Below are 16,411 nucleotides of genomic sequence, written 5' to 3'. Positions count from 1 at the left end.
AGAAATCCCTCAACACTTTTTAGTTTTTGAGGGATTTCCGATAATTCTTGAAAAAAGAAGGAAACGGACCCAAACTCACTTTTGGGTCCGTTTCCATGTTGAGGCGTTTCCATGTTGAGGCGTTTCCATAGCACCGCAAGTGAAACATAGGAATTTCCTAAAACAAGAACTACTTTTTCAGCATGGCTCAGCTGTAAGAAGGAGAATAACCCCTGATGGATACACAAACCATGCCTAAGAGGTGCAGTTAAGGTTTCCTTTAAACTCCCCTTAGTTGGAAAGACTTTAACTCTAAGGAAAACAGGGAGCAATCCATAATACCCTTCCTCCTCCAAACTTTTGTAATTCTCTCCTAACTTTTAGGAGTGGCCTCTAAGCAAAGAAACAATTAACAAGAAGAAAAAAGAAAAAGGAAAGAGCAGAAGGAAAATATCTGATGATAAGCTTTACACTGTCAATTTTTCTGATGGGGAATGAAGACAACATTAGAGAAAGGGCTAGGAGACATTCCTCCCCTCTGTTTATTTTATACTAAGTAAAATGTTTAGGAAAATAAGTTGCTGAGACATGTAACACATGTGCAAATAGTACAGAGTTCAGAAGAAAGGAAAGCAAATCAGCTCAGCTCAATTCAATGCAAAGTTAAGAAAAATCAAGACCCTCTCAGTGTAGCTATTACTTGTAGTCTGGCAGCTGCAAGGATATCCCCCCCCCCAATTTTTTTTTTGAAAGTTAGCTGAAGTTTAATTGATAGATGTACGAAAAAGAAAAAAATCAAGAAAAATAGAAATGTCAAAACATTTCCTCTGATATCATAAACATATTCAAAGATTTTTAAAAATAAACTTAAAGTTTAAAAATAAAAATGTAAACAAATTGTAAAAAATTAATTAATGGAACAATCACTTTGAATATTTTACCAAATACTCTCAAAATTTTCTTTTTTTGATGAATTTTTGAAAAAATTTGCTTAAAAGTATTTTTTCGCAAAATTTTTGCTTTCTTTTTTTTGTGAAATTGATCCATTTTATCTTTGCTTTATTTTCTTCATGAAATTTTTAATTTTTTCGCGAAACAGATTGAAGCAAAATTTTGAAAAAAAAAACATTTTTTTGTACAAGGATTTTCCTTTTTCATTAAAAAATCTATTTCTCACTTATTGTTTTTTAATTTAAATCCAGGGATGAGAAGGCTAAATATGTTTCTGGACTAAAAAGTTATATAATAATCTTTTTCTTTTTTAAGCAGAAAACAGTTTTTTTTTCTGTCAAATAGACATCCTTTAAAAAGGACAGTTTTAAAATTTTCTAAAACAATAACTTCTGAAAAGGAGCATTTTGAAATTTTTTCAAAACAAAATGCTTTTAAAAAAGAGTGTTTTTAAATTTTCCAAAAATTTCACAACAAGTTTTGAAATAAAACCATAAATGCCAATCAATAAATTCATGTGCCATTCAACTTTTACACCCAAATGTTGTAAACCCCGAGTTTTATTCGGTCGACAGCAGAATTTAAAACACAATAATTGACTCTCTTAGTTCATATTTATTAATTCAATAGATGTAATAATTGTATATTTATATTTAGGAGATTAGTATTCAGCATTCAGATCCACCAAGGTCTCAAACGACATCAGGAGCTCCGCCCTTCTCAGCATCAATAAGGACATGTGGGTCAACAGTTCCACCTCCATTCTCAGATAGTGTTCCTCCCTAGATATCCTCCTACGCCTCTGAGATGCATCTACATTCAATTGATGTAAGTTCTGCCAGGCGACCTCTATCTGACCCTCGATCCTTCTCCAGTTACTGATAACTACAGTGACCCGGCCTCTGTCTGGCTAGAGGCCCAGTCTCATCCACAGGAGGTCATTCTCTTCTGCATCCTCCGGCCTATCCTCCGGGTCTGGGGGATCTACATTAGGATCCCCTGTCTGGGGGTCAACTCCTCCTGGCTCTCTCCTATTCCGATCATTCCCTCCTTCATCTACAGGTCTCCCAGGCACACCAGCAGCAGGCAGGACCCGAACTACATCTCCATGGTCCTCATGGTCGCCACCCCCTAGGGGTAGGGTGGTCGTAATCTTCATTATAGCTTTTAGTAACACTTTGCAGTATTGTTAATTACTTAGCTATTATCTTGTCTAGCTTTACAGAGCTGCCTTATTTAGTTTTGCGAAGCTAGTAACTTTGTGGAGCTATCAACTCTGCTGAACTATTAATGTTGCAGAGCTGTTAGCTTTGTGGAGCTATTAACTCTGCGGAGCTATTAATTCTGCGGAGCTATGTATTTAGTTTAGCTATGCAGAATTATATGTATCCTTGCTTGTATATATTAATATAAATATCTATAACTAGCTATTGAAAGTTGAATATATTTATCAGGCTATATTATATTAATAGTCTGAGTTATGAATCAATATAAACTTGGGAGCTGCACTTAACCTAAGGTAGAAGATTATATTTGTATATAAGTCTTTCTACTTGTAAGGTTCTTTGTGCACTGCCCTCTTTTGTTTGGATTTGTTTCAAGAGCGGCGAGTATTATCAATCCGTTTTAGATTTACAACACAAATATAGGCAACTTGATTTTGATGTTCAAATTATGAGTGCAGTCTTCATGCTAGATAGTATTAATAAATGGTATTAACCCATTAGTGATGAGACGGTCAATTTTGACCGGGTAAGGTTTATATTTTTAGCGCCTTCATTTTTATACCAAATGTTGTCCTGTTTCATTCCAGCCCTTCCTTTAGATATGCCGAGTTTCGCCTATAGGTTGCAGGCATGTTACAGGTCGATAGGGTGATAGAGCAGCTAGCAACAATTGGGAGAGATTCAAATTCAGGAACCTCAACAGATATAAATCTGTGAAAAATTGTTTTCGAAATTTTTTTATTTCTATGAAAAGTTTGCAGTTGATGTTAGTTCTATGCTAATGCTACGTTCAGTGTAAAAAGTTTATGTTTACTGCTATTTTTAGCCTTTTTTTCTGCCCGGTCAAAATTGCCCGTCTAAGACCAGGTCAATTTTGATCACTCGGTCAAAATGCCGATTCTTAGGAACACACTGTGCAGTATACACCCTGCCCCAATATAGTATATTTACACACACACCCTCCTTCCTGTATAGTATATATATACACCCCACCCCCTGTATGGTATATATATACACCCCCTTTGTATCATATCTAATTTTGTCCGAGCCGAGACGGACAAAATTGACCGTTTCCTGCTGCAGACGGTCAAAATTGACCGGGCAGTCAATTTTGACTGATGCTGAGACGGACAAAATGTGCCGGGTTTTGTATCTCCACAACCCTTCCTTGAAAAAACTTGAAACTTTAGATCTACTCTATGGACAGTATAACGAGTTAACTCTGTGAATTTCAGCAAGATCAGAAACAATTATTTGTCTCGTCACTAATGGGTTAATGATTAAAAAAAAAATTTGTTTATATTTAAGAATTTCATTACTTACATCATTGGGCTTTGCACACATTATAAAACTAACTTGTTTTGGCGTTATCTTGTTTGTTCTGTTGAAAGCTATTAAAACTTCAATTCCAATTTTAAATTTTTACACACTGCTCTTAAAAAAGCTGGTGGGTCTGAATCTTTGTATAACTTAGGTACCACAACCCCCCTCCCCCTCTTAGAAAAAGGCCTGAGAGAATAGGTATATGGTTGAAATGCATGTTCATAGCTCAAATTTTCAATGCCTGCTAAGATAAACACCCCCCCCCCCCAAGCTTGTTCAGGGTTAAAGGACTGAGTACATAATTTTAAGTAACCCATAATGTAGATAGTGGCAGGTCAGATTTACATCCAAGCCTTTAAAAGCTATGTTTGATCAAGCATTAATGATGCATAACCATGACTAATGGATAATTCTTATAATATGGATTAATTTCAAATAAGAGCTATAAAAGTGACTAGTTTTGGAGGTGAGCTCAGAGAGGGGGGCAGATTGGGGGCTCAGCCCTCACCCAAGGATCAGTAAACTGACATTTGGTTACCAGGGGTATTATAGGCTCAAATTGGTACTGAATTAAAATTTTTTTAAGAACTTTCCTAACACAGGCTTGTGGATGAACCAGTGGCAGATCTTTTCCTGTTTAAACAACAAATTTTTACGACTTAATAAATTATTTATAAGATATATAGAAGGTTACCCACAAAGGAAGGAAGAAACTTTAATGATAACCTAATTCTCAATAAGAAGATCTGATTTGATTTGGTTGTCTATCTTAGATAAATTCTTTCATTTCTGTACTAAATTTTTGGCTAAGAAAGAACATAAGGTTCTGCTAAGGGGAAAATATTTCTTTTTTTTGAACCCATTTTCAAGTGGTTTTAATCGCCTTTCAGGAAACCCAAGACAAAACTGTACCTTATTTTTTTGCATTGAAAACAATATTTTTGTAAAAAATTCTTTAAATTAATTTTTTCTCAAAAGTCAATAATGTTTAAGATAATAGTATGAGAAATAATGGTGGGAGAACAAAATAAGGGGCCAGAAAATATGCAGGTTTTCCTAATATTTCTCTCACTCCTGTGCCGGTATACTCTGAAGCACTCCAAACTGTAATAATTATATTTTAATGGAGGTATCTAATTAGAAACTCAGTAAAACTACATATATAAGTTGATGAGTTTTAAGTGAATTGCTTTTTAACCCTTTAGACTGAGTTCTTTTATTTCAAAAGGATTTTTATTTTAGTTTGAACCCTGCAGACTTTGGTCAAAAGTTCTGGAGTGGTTTTTGATTCTTTAGACTGAGTTTATGAGTTTAAAAGAGCAATTCTTATTTTAACCTTTTAGACTGTGTCAATGAATTTAAAAGAAAATATTTATTGTTAATCCTTCAAACTAAGTTTTTTTCCTCAGGAGAACTTAAGTAGATACTTTTATTTCCAGATTTACAAGTTTTGATTTCTTTAATGTTTAAGATTATGTAAGAAAGCTATTCCAAACAATAAAGTAGGACCCAAAATACTGTTGAATTGGATGACAAAATTTTAGCACACAGGTTGTAGCACAATTTGCACCTTTACATTGCTGTTGTTCCATCAAAAATAATGAATCATGGGAATGTTCTGAGAGCTTTCTGTAAAAACTTTAAGATGATTGAATTGACTTTTATTGTAAAAGTTTAGCATCCAGGCAAAAGCTTTGTTCTCAAGCTAGTTTAATATAGTTAAATTTAAATATTAAAATTTAGAAGTTGAAAGGACTGTTTCCATAATCTTTACCTTTATTCGATATATATAGGATGATCAGGGAAGACAGAATTAAAACCAATGTCTTAAAATTAAAAATCAAATTATTCTTATTAATATTTTTATTATTATTAATATTATTATTATTATTACTTTTATTATTCTTATCAATATCACATTATTATTATTATCATTTATTTCAAATTTTGCTCTAAATCACTGATCAAATACTGTTCTAAAGGATAAGGCACTTCAATTCCTTGTTCTCCTGGTGGTGCTGGGTCTGAGGTATATTCTCTTTTCTGAATCTATGTTCTGGATCAGGTGCTACGAGACTATGAATATACTCCTCTAACAAGTACATAGAACAAAAATATTACAGTGTTCCATTAGAGCTCCTATATTTCAATCTGTTCTATATCTACATGATTTACATGTAGTTGATTTAAATCGCCGATATCAAGTAAACACAATATTATAATATCTAAAACTAAACTTTTTCAATATGGCTGGAAAAGGATCTGGTAAGAAAACAGGAGGTAAAACTGGTTCTCCTGCTAAACCTCTAACACTTAAGGATCCTGTATCATGTATTGTGAAATGTAGCTACTCTGTGTGATAGTCTAAACCAGCTTAAGATCAGCCTAGGTCAAACTCCAGACCAGCAACAGAAACCAGACAGTGTGAATACAAGGGAACAGGTAGATACAAGAGAAGTCATCTCTTGTGGGAGACAGGTCGTCATACTTTCCGCCTCAATGTCTGCAGCTTCGGTCCTTGAAGATATCAGCTGATAAACCCATGTGATCTAAAAAACTCGCCATTTTAATATATATGAGCAAAGCTCTTTTCTGTTATACTTATACAAAAATATAGTAGTTGCTTTTCAGTCTTTGTTAGTTATTTAGTCGACGCTAAACTCTAACCTTATCTCTGCTGTTCAAGCTATTACAAGCAATGTAAGCAAGATTAAATCTACTCAAGAAGAACAGGAAAGCAAGATTAGATGGCAAGGGGATGAGATTGACGAAATTAGACAACAAGGTTTCAAGGGTAATGTGATAGTTTCTAGCTTACTTAATCAAAATTACCATGCAATCTCATATTATCAGTCTAGTACAGGAGAAATATGACATTAAAATTCCTGTATCAGATATTCAGGCTTGCCTTTGCCTTCCAAACAAGTCTGATCTCCTAAAAATCTGGAATAGAAAGGAAGGGTCAGCTTGGGAAAATCTAGTTCAGAAGATTAGATCGCCAGAAAACAGCTCTTACAATTCTGATGAGAAGGGGCATATCAAACTGAAGATCAAGAAAGATTCTAATGATAAGGCCAGGTACATATATATCTCTAATATTTCTTAGGATATACCGATCACCTTTTCTAAAGAGGAGCTGGGAAAACTTTGTGTTTAAAGTTTCAGTTTTTCTTTAAAAATATTAATGTTGTTCATAATTCTTTGCTCATCAAGATTATCCCTTATATACATATTCAACAAGTCTGTAATCCTACATTTATAGTTAACAATTTCAGCAATCACTTTATTTACTATGTTATTATTTGTTTATTATTTTCTATTTGTATTTTTTTATATTTTTACAATCACTCTATCTTGAGTTTCCATTCCCTAATTCTCTTTTTTTACTTCCTTCTTTCCTCCCTTTTCTTTTAGTTGAAATGTTCTTCAGGGGGTTTGGAGATGCATGGGTTGGAATTAGTTAAATGGTTCAATGAAGGTCGGGTGGAACAGCACACAAGAAAGTTTTATAACAAATATGAATAAGACTTGTGGGATGCATGGGGATATGTATCAACATCTTAAAAGTAGCTTAAATGATGTCGAATTATGGAATAACTTGGATAAGCAGGAAAATTTAATGATATTGGTGAATTTTAAACCAAGTTTAGAAATAATTCAGATAATTTCTCTGTTTTCTTTTAATATTCGTTCTAGACTGGTAATTTGAATGAATTTCAAGATTTCATGAGTAAGTTAAATCATCAAGATATTAAATTCCATGTAGTTTCCATTCAGGAAACTTTGTGACATCCCAATTCATTTAAACACAGATATACCTGGTTACTAGCCTTTAATATTTAAAACAAGAAAATCTTCAAAGTAAAATAGAAAAAATATTGGGGAAGGAGTTGGATGTTGGGTTAGAGACATTTACGAACATGAGACCATAGATAAAATATCATACTTTGAAGTTAAACTTTTTGAGTCACTCTTTATCAAAATAAAAACTGGATAAAAAGATTTCAAAATAATAGAAAATATTTATCGGCCTCCAGGATAAAATATTACTGTTTTCTTAGATAAATTACAAGAAATTCTAAACATTATTTCTTCTAATCAATTATTATCTAAAGCTAAGAAGTAATATTGAAGGCTGATTTTAACCCTATCTCTGCTGGGGCACTTGAAAACCAGGATATGCTGGGGGGAGGGTCAATTTGACCCCCCCCCTCTGCTTAATTTTGGTCAACTTCATCTTATCACACTTACTTCTAAAGTTACTGGTCACTCATTCTCTTTTTTTAGATCATATTTCATCAAATACTAATGACAAATTTATTGAGAGCGGGTTAGTTTACTCATCTATTTCTGATCATTATCCTGTTTTTTGCATAAAAATGTTAAAACCGTTAAATCTCCATTTCAAGCTAAATATAAACGTAAAATAAATGAGAATACAATTGCAATCTTTAAAGATAATTTGAATAATTTTGACTGGTCCTCTGCAAACAATCCATCTATAGCATTCAATACTTTAGAAAACACTTTATCAGAATGTTTCAGAAAATCATTCCCTCTTGCTAAAGCTAAATTATCAAAACAATAATCTCCAGTTGAACCTTGGATAACAGTCAATATATAAGTTTCAAGAAAAAATTAAAATAAATTATAATCTTACAGTATTAAAAATCCAACTCCTGATAACATCAACAGCAATAAGAATTTTAAAAGAGTTTATAAGATCAGTTTACAGTAAAAATATAAAACAAACCTGGAATGTGCTTAAAAAAGTTTTGAAATCAAATATCTCAAAGACAGAAATACTTGATTTATTTGAGAGCGATGGTAAGGAATTTTCTGGATTAAATGAAATAACTAAAGGTTTTACTGATTTCTTTGTAAATGTTGGTCCTAAACTCGCATCATCTATTCCTTCTACAAATACATTTATTTCAGAATATCTATCTAATCCTATTGAGCAAAACTTCATTTTTGCAACTGTGACTCCAGAAACTATATTTGAAACACTTTCATTGCTAAAATGTAAAATAAGCTGGGGCAAAGATAATATTTCTACAAAGTTATTGAAGGATGTCATGCCAAGTGTAATTTCTGCAGTTCTTTATTTATTCAATTTATCTTTAAAAACAGGATTTTTACCTGATAGCTTAAAGTGTGCAAAAGTATTACCAATCTTTAAATCAGGTGCCACATGTGATTTCACAAATTATCGACCCATCAGTTTACTTTCTTCATTTTCAAAGTTATTGGAAAAGCTGGTTTCTCGTCAAATGTTCAGATTTGTAGATAAATATAATATCTCATATTCTCACCAATATGGATTATTTAGTCTCAAACATGCCACCTCACATTCACTTTTATAATGCTTAAACAAAAATTTACCAAGATTTGATAAAGGATGAATCGAATAAATGTTGGGAGTATTATTATATCTAAAAAAGCCTTTGATACTGTTGATTTTGATATACTTATAGGAAAGCTGAATCAATATGATTATAGAGGTATCACCAACAAATGGTTTAGAAATTATTTAACTAACAGAACACAATATGTAAATTTAGGAGAATTTGAGTCATCTCTTAAAAAGATCTTATGTGGTGTACCTAAAGGGTCGGTTTTAGGGCCAATACTCTTTTTACTGTATATAAATGACCTTCCTAATTGTGCATCTCTTTTACTTCTCTTTTTGCTGATGATACAGGTTTCCTTAAATCCTCCAGTAATCTACATCAACTTTTTTCATCTGCTAATGTAGCGCTCTCTAAAGCAGCATGTTGGTTTCAAGCAAACAAACTTACTCTTAATGTTTCTAAAACTAAATTTATTTTTTTTTAGAAAAAAAAATATGCCTTTTTGATGATTAACAATACAAATTAATGATTGGGGAAAAGACTATTAAAAGAATAGGGTTAGGTTGTAAAGAAAAAATGTAGGAGTTAGATTTGATGAGTTTCTATAATGGGATTTTCAATTAGACCACATATGTATGAAAAGGATATGTAAAACATATCCTTCCTTTGAGAAATAGAAAATTAATTATTAAAAGTCAACTAGAGTATGGTATTATATCTTGGGGTCCGTCAGTAAATAGCAATTTAGGTAAATTATCTACAGAAAAAAGCTATATGAGTTCTAGCAGATAAAGGTTATGCTGCACACTCAGATCCACTTTTTCTGAAACTTGAAATTCTAAAAATATAAGACATGATCAAGTTTAATTCTGCTGCTTTTATGTTTAAATATATGATTGGCAAACTTCCATTATCTTTTAATGGAGTGTTTACAGCATTAGCAGAACCAAATAGAACAAAAAATTATAAATTAGAATTAGTTACCAATAAAAAAGTTTTAGAACAAGTCTTAAAATAAGTGTTCTTGAAGAATATAGTAATTTTTGTTGTAAAAATCGAAATTGATTTTCTTGCTAAATCTTAATTCTATCCCCTTTCCCCTGCTATTATAACAAACCAAAATAAAACAAAACATTATAAACTTTGAGTGCTGGGTTTTCCCTCCCTCACTGCGATCCTATCTTCTTCTTTTCCTCTCTATACCTTTCCTCTATCTAATAAATATCTCTATCTAAATGTCTCTCATTCAAAACAACCAACAATAGTTAGAGAGGCCCTGGCTAAGTTAAAATGTAAAAATTGTTGAATTGTAATTTTTTTAAATTAAATATTTAGTCAAATATTTATCTATCTATCTATCTATCTATCTATCATTATTCTTATTATTATCATTATTATTATTATTATTATTATTATTATTATTATTATTTATAATCAGAAGACAACTTCATGGATAATTTGATTTATTTTCCTTGAGAGAGTTTTTACTTAAAAACGCAAATCTAAACATTTTCTCTGATAAATCTATATGGACTGAACATTATTTTGTTGATATGCATGTTTAAAAGATATAACAAGTGTTTATAACAATATTTGATCACGTCAATTGAGAGTCAATTTAGTGTTATATTGAAATCCTTTCAATCATAAATTATTATAACATCATTTTTAAATCTTTCCTGACGAAAGGTCTTAGATATTTCAAACCATCAATGAAAATTTAAAGGTTAAAATGTTAAATCAGGTTGCAAAGATATGTGTATTAATAAATTTGATTTTGTCGTACAACAATGTACCAAATTACATGCGAGTATTTCGGAAACCTTAAAAGTTATTTGCTTTTTGACGAACATATTTTTATGGGTTTTACAGAAATATAAAACAAGAAAATGCAAATAAAAAATGTAATTTGTTAACAAATTAAAACAGAGTTTATGGAAAACCTTAAAAGATATTAGCTTTTTCTGGGTTTCACAGAATACTTCAAGTTATGGCCAGAAAAGCCAAAATAACTACTAAGCCAATTATTTCTTCAGCATGTTTTTGTTTGTTTTACTTTAGTGTGTGAAGAAAATTTCTCATCTCTGAAGAAATTTTTTATTCTGATAGTAAAATTGAGTTTAGTAAAAGAAGAGTCTAGATTATCTAAAACATTCAAGAATACTATTTAGATGTCCTAACCTATTGGAAATATACAGTTTTGATTTAAGTGATTTAAAAATATTTTTGAAAATATTTTTGATTATTCATAAAAAATGCTGATATAGAAAAACATTTTATTTGATCATTTTTTAATTAATATTTGTAAAATTTTCTTTTTTTCCAATTTCCAAAAGATTTTTAATCCTATTCTTAAAATTTTTCTTTTGCATACAGACAAACATATAGACAGATAGACAGAGAGACCAACAGACAGATAGATTAATAGACAGACAGATAGACAGACAGATAGACAGACATATAGACAGACAGATAGACAGAAAGATAGACAGAAAGATAGACAGACAGATAGACAGACAGATAGACAGACAGATAGACAGACAGATAGACAGANAGACAGATAGACAGATAGATAGACAAACAGATAGACAGACAGATAGACAGACAGATAGACAGACAGATAGACAGAAAGACAACCAGATAGACAGATAGGCATACAAATAGCCAGACAGATAGACACACAGATAGCCAGACAGATAGACACACAGATAGACAGACAGATAGACAGACATATAGACAGACCAATAGACACACAGATAGCTAGACAGAAAGAAAGACAGACAGACAGATAATATTTGAATACAAAATTAGCATCTAAAGTTTCCAGTGAAAGAAAACTTTGGCAAAAAAATGTAAAATTTGTAAAAAATTATCTTATGTATTTTGCAATTTAAAAAAAAATACTGTGGTAATTATGTATATATAAGAAGGTTGCACAGATGCTAAATGTCTGTTTGCATGTGTATGATCTGGCAATAATTGTTGGTCCAAAATATGAAAGATGCCAATTATGCTTTAGAAATTATGTTTATATCATGTATTTAGAAGATTGTACAGATGCTAAACCTTATTGTTTGCATGCATAAGATCTAGTTCTAAATTATTAACCAGATAATAATTTTGCTGAAAATCCGCAAAAATAGTTAAAAATCTTTCCCAGAAATTCACCAGAATTTCTGGGAATCTTTAAACTTTCACTGGAAAATCCAGCAGAAATTTAGACAGAATTTGGAGATTTTCTTGAGAATTTACGAAGAAAGATTCTCCTAAGAGAAATTTGCAGGACTCAAACAAAACATTCACAGGGGATTTGCCAGGGCGGGAGAATTTGTTGTCAACATTTCCACACAGAATTTCTTGAGACCAATTCCAGGAAATTTCTTCAGAACCAATTACTGGGAATTTCTTGGAAACCATTTCCAAGGTTTTCTTAAGAATTCCTCAGACATATCTAGAGATATTCTCAGAATATATTAAGTAGATTCACTAACCAGGCTACTTTTTAGACCAAATACCAGTGATCATCATAACAACTATTTATATTACCAATCCTACTCTTTCTGTATAGTCTAAATTCACTTTTCAAAACTGCAATTTGTGAGGTTTTGTGATTTTTTTTGTTCTGCTCGATGTAAATTTTTTCAAAAATTTTAATGGAATGGTCCTAAATCCCTGGCGATAGCTCTAATTCCCAGAAATTTTTCACTGATAATTATGGTGAAAAAAAAAATTAAAAAATTAAATGGAAATGTCATTTTTTTAAGTTTTAGTTTGAACATATTTTGATATTGTCTTTGATACTTTCTCAAGCTGAACCGAGGGTTTCTACTCTTTCAACTCCGCACACGGGCTGCTATAGGATCTATTTTCTTCTTAGTCGCCATCTTTCTATGCATTGTGAAAATTTGTAATTGTATATTTGTGTGCAAAAGTGCGAATATAGGGACAAATTGTCTGTTTGTTATCGCTTAGTGCTGTAGTGACCCAACAAACAAAACACAGGTTTTCAACGGTATTAGCATGATGGAGAACTGCTTGATAATTCACTTGATTAATTCACGTACCCTCCTTGTGTTATACTCGTGGTAAATCTTCTTTTCACAATCTTGAAGATTCCTCCTGTGTACAGCACGGGTAAAAAACGCGAAAATATTCTTTGAAAATTCTCGTTGTTATTTCACATGTTGTACACGTAGCAAAATAAACCAGTGCAAAATCTTTCATATTCCTATCGTGTTAAGCTCGAGTAATGCATTGCCAGAATTTTTAGATATTAATTCTCATAATTATCACGTGTAATATATTTGAGATAATTCTACAGTTCAATTCTTGTAGTTTTTTCACATGTTCTGCTCGTAGAAAAGTGTTGCGCAATGTTAGAGAATTGCTATCTAATCCTGATAATAAATAAATGACAAGGTTAAGTAACGTAAATCTTTATTAATAAATACAATCTTCTTAGAAAGGGTTCCGTTCAGTTCACAGATTGATAACAGCACAGCGGTTTCAAAAACTAAATAAACATAATGTTAGTGTATATAGCAAATTTGAGCAATAACTTTGCTATATTAGCAATGTTGGCAGTTAAGCAATACATGCTTAACCCAACGCAGGGTTAGACTCGTGTATTAGTAATGATGGCTAACCTAAGATTAGACTTCACTTATTGTTTATCAATGAAAGCAATAAATGTGCTTTTTGCTTAGCTTCTCAGCAATTTAAGTGAAAAGTATCTCTTTAGGACTCTGTAGACTATTTGTATTCAGTCTAAATAAATGTTAGGGAATTCTAATTCATGACAATCACCCTATTATCCCATGAACTATCAGTCATGGACTTAATTGCTATTAAATAGCAATAATTGTGTGTTTTCCAATTACACACTAAATCAGCAATTAAACTTAGTTTATGGCAATAAGTTTGCTTTTACTTTATTGGAGCAATAATCTTGCCCAATAAAACGGTTAATAGGAACTAGTCCGAACTGAGCAATTTAACTCTATTTTGCTTCTATTACAGCAATCAGTTGCATTAAATGCATTACTTGGCAGAGAATAAAAAGTTTATCCTTACTTGTTTCGCTGATCGGGGTTGAGCAGAGCTAGGGTAGATCCAGCAGGGTCTTGAGCAATAAGTTTGCTTAAGGAGAGCAATAAGTTTGCTTGAGGATACTGCTGAACCAATATAAACCACAATGAACAACACATTAACATATTTAAACATTACTTAGACTTGAAATATCACTTTATGATTAGAAAAGTTTAAAGTTTACAAGTTCAAGATGTTTAATGTAAAAGATATAAACTAAAATGTTTAGTTTCTAAACGTTTTGTAATAATTATATACTTTTACTCAGAATATTTTATAATATATTTTATATATCAGAAATCAATTATGTATTCCCCCCCATTTTCGGGGGGTTTTTAAAAATGTAATTAAAGTAGATGGGAGGAAAATAACTTTCCCATGTAAAAATCCAGTGTTCATCTGGTGAAATAAACTCAAGTTTTCGCCGTGTAAAAACTCGGTCCTAGACCCGTGATCAAACAGTCGACAATCACCTCAACAACACGTGAATTATCACGGGATAATGACGGGTCACTCGTGTGAAATAAACCAAATAATCTTGAGTTCTTCACGGGTTTTTGTTTGTTGGAGAAGTCGATCAGACCATTAAAAAGTTTTTAAAACCATCATAGGGGAAACTTCTATATATAGTGATTTTAGCCTCCCACCCTATAAAAAATGTACATGGAAATAATTCATCATGTGGTTGCAACCCCATGCCCAATAGGGTGTCCTAGCTGCGTCACTTGGCTCAGAAATTGTCTGTAATTTACCTAATCCTGAAATACCTCAAAATAAATATTATCCTATTGATTCATTACATTAGTCATGAATAAAATTTATTGGGGGTAATTTCCTAGATAATGATTTTTGGACCCCTCCCCCCGGGCCCCCCCTTCCTATCAATTTTGTACAACATGGATCTTACATGTTAGACATTGATATAATTGACCATGTGACAAGCAGCGCTCGGCCTCCTAGCCTGTCATATCCACTGCGCTCGGCCAAGAAAGTGTCTTTAACTAACTAAACCGGTGGTTGCAGCGCTCTGCCCAGAAAGTGTCCTAAGCTATACCTAACCCATAAATAAAAACTAATTTGGTCATGTACCAAATTGATAGGAGGGGTGGCCGGGGGCAGGGTCCAAAAATCATTCTCTAGGACGGATCCGATAGGGGGAAGGGGGAGGGGGTGCAAAAATCATTCTCTTTGGTTTGATCCATAGTTAGAATAAGTTAATCTAGAATATGATAAAAAATTCAATGCAACAACTCATACGATAAATATTCTGAGAGACAGTTTTATAGTTTATTTTACTTTATACAAACATTATGAAAGAAAAATACTATACGATCGATATGCAAAACTAATAGCAGTCAATGGTGGAAGAAAGATTAGGTTATTTCTCCACCTCGCATCAAAAGGGTTCATGGTGAACTGCCCTCGCTCCACCCTGTTTGGATTACAACCCTAGCTTTCCCCAGTCTATCAGACCGATACCCAATTTACTAATCTCTCACTTGGGTTATAAATAACTTCAGCTTGGCTTGATCCAAACTTTCAAGTAAACAACAAAATTAACCATCATTATTATATGTATTTACAGTAGGGGTAGTACCCCTAGATAACTATGATCGCAACGATCTTAAGATCTTTTGAAGTGCTGATCGTAAAAGATCAACAAAAATCACAACATCGTTACATCCCTTCCTTGATCTTTTATGATCAGCGACTTTGTTGATCACTTTCTCACAATAAGATGAGACATTTGCACTCCTTAAGCGTCTTTTATCAGTCTTTTTCTGTGGTGTAAAGTTCAGCAGAGAACTAACTCTACTCTACACCCGAGCTATTATAACCGGTCTTGCTGAGTCGAAAAAGTGTCTCAACTACCCAGCTAATGAAAGTCAGAGCTGCAACTGCTCCGGCCCCCACCATAGCTAGGCTGAGGATATACAAGGTTGGAGCTAAGGTTTTTGTTACGAAATAACCATAGCCTCCCTGCAGACTCCACTCTGTTTCCTACTCTGTGAACCTCTGTTCACTGGAGCCTTGTGTTCTGTCTAGGGCTAGCTCTGGGAGGATGTCCTTTGCGCTGGCCTACCCTACTGGGACTGCCAGCATGCCTACAAAGAGCAACTGGCTTACTTCTGTACTTCTCCTTCTCTGGTACTGATCCGCCTGTTCTCGCTCCTCACCATCAGGTTAACCAGCTTCCCCAAACTCTTGTCTTTCTTCATCTGAACAAAGATATCATTATTATGGTTAATCATGTAAATTGCAGGTGAACGTAACACTCCTGCCCTCAGGGAAAATTTTGAAGCAAAGAGATTCTTTTCAACAATAGTGTTAAACAAGTTTGGAAAAATGAAAACATTCCCACTGACTTGCCAAGGTTCTTCAACTAAATATACCCATGCCCCTTGCCCAGGGTGGAGTGTTACAGAATTTTTCACTTTTGCTAATTTTGAGTTTTGACCTGAAATTGTATTACTTCCTTCCTTAACTTTT

The 16,411-nt window shown here is 32.8% G+C and overlaps 1 protein-coding gene and 1 long non-coding RNA gene across 2 annotated transcripts in view; both read right to left on the bottom strand.

The window, feature by feature from the left end:
* LOC111712094 (uncharacterized) overlaps positions 1–10,366 on the bottom strand; it is a gene marked incomplete at its 3' end in the record, with an annotated part of 33,338 nt that extends 22,972 nt beyond the window's left edge. The window contains exons 1-5 of the mRNA XM_023486613.1: positions 10,305–10,366; positions 5,254–5,305; positions 4,536–4,583; positions 4,073–4,112; positions 3,480–3,537 (exon numbers count right to left, since the gene is read on the bottom strand). Coding sequence (XP_023342381.1) covers positions 3,480–3,537; positions 4,073–4,112; positions 4,536–4,583; positions 5,254–5,305; positions 10,305–10,343 — 237 coding nt within the window. The remainder of the gene's footprint in view (positions 1–3,479; positions 3,538–4,072; positions 4,113–4,535; positions 4,584–5,253; positions 5,306–10,304) is intronic.
* Positions 10,367–13,253: 2,887 nt separating this feature from the next.
* Positions 13,254–14,033, bottom strand: LOC111712093 (uncharacterized). The gene is made up of 2 exons (XR_002767385.1): positions 13,907–14,033; positions 13,254–13,346 (listed from the first exon to the last, which is right to left on the bottom strand). It is a non-coding gene; the product is annotated as an uncharacterized LOC111712093 (long non-coding RNA).
* Positions 14,034–16,411: the final 2,378 nt, after the last annotated feature.

Source organism: Eurytemora carolleeae, unplaced genomic scaffold (genome assembly GCF_000591075.1).
Source record: "Eurytemora carolleeae unplaced genomic scaffold, Eaff_2.0 scaffold1217, whole genome shotgun sequence".
Taxonomy (NCBI): domain Eukaryota; kingdom Metazoa; phylum Arthropoda; class Copepoda; order Calanoida; family Temoridae; genus Eurytemora; species Eurytemora carolleeae.
Note: the sequence above shows the minus strand (reverse complement) of the source record. Positions and strands in the feature narration are given on the sequence as shown.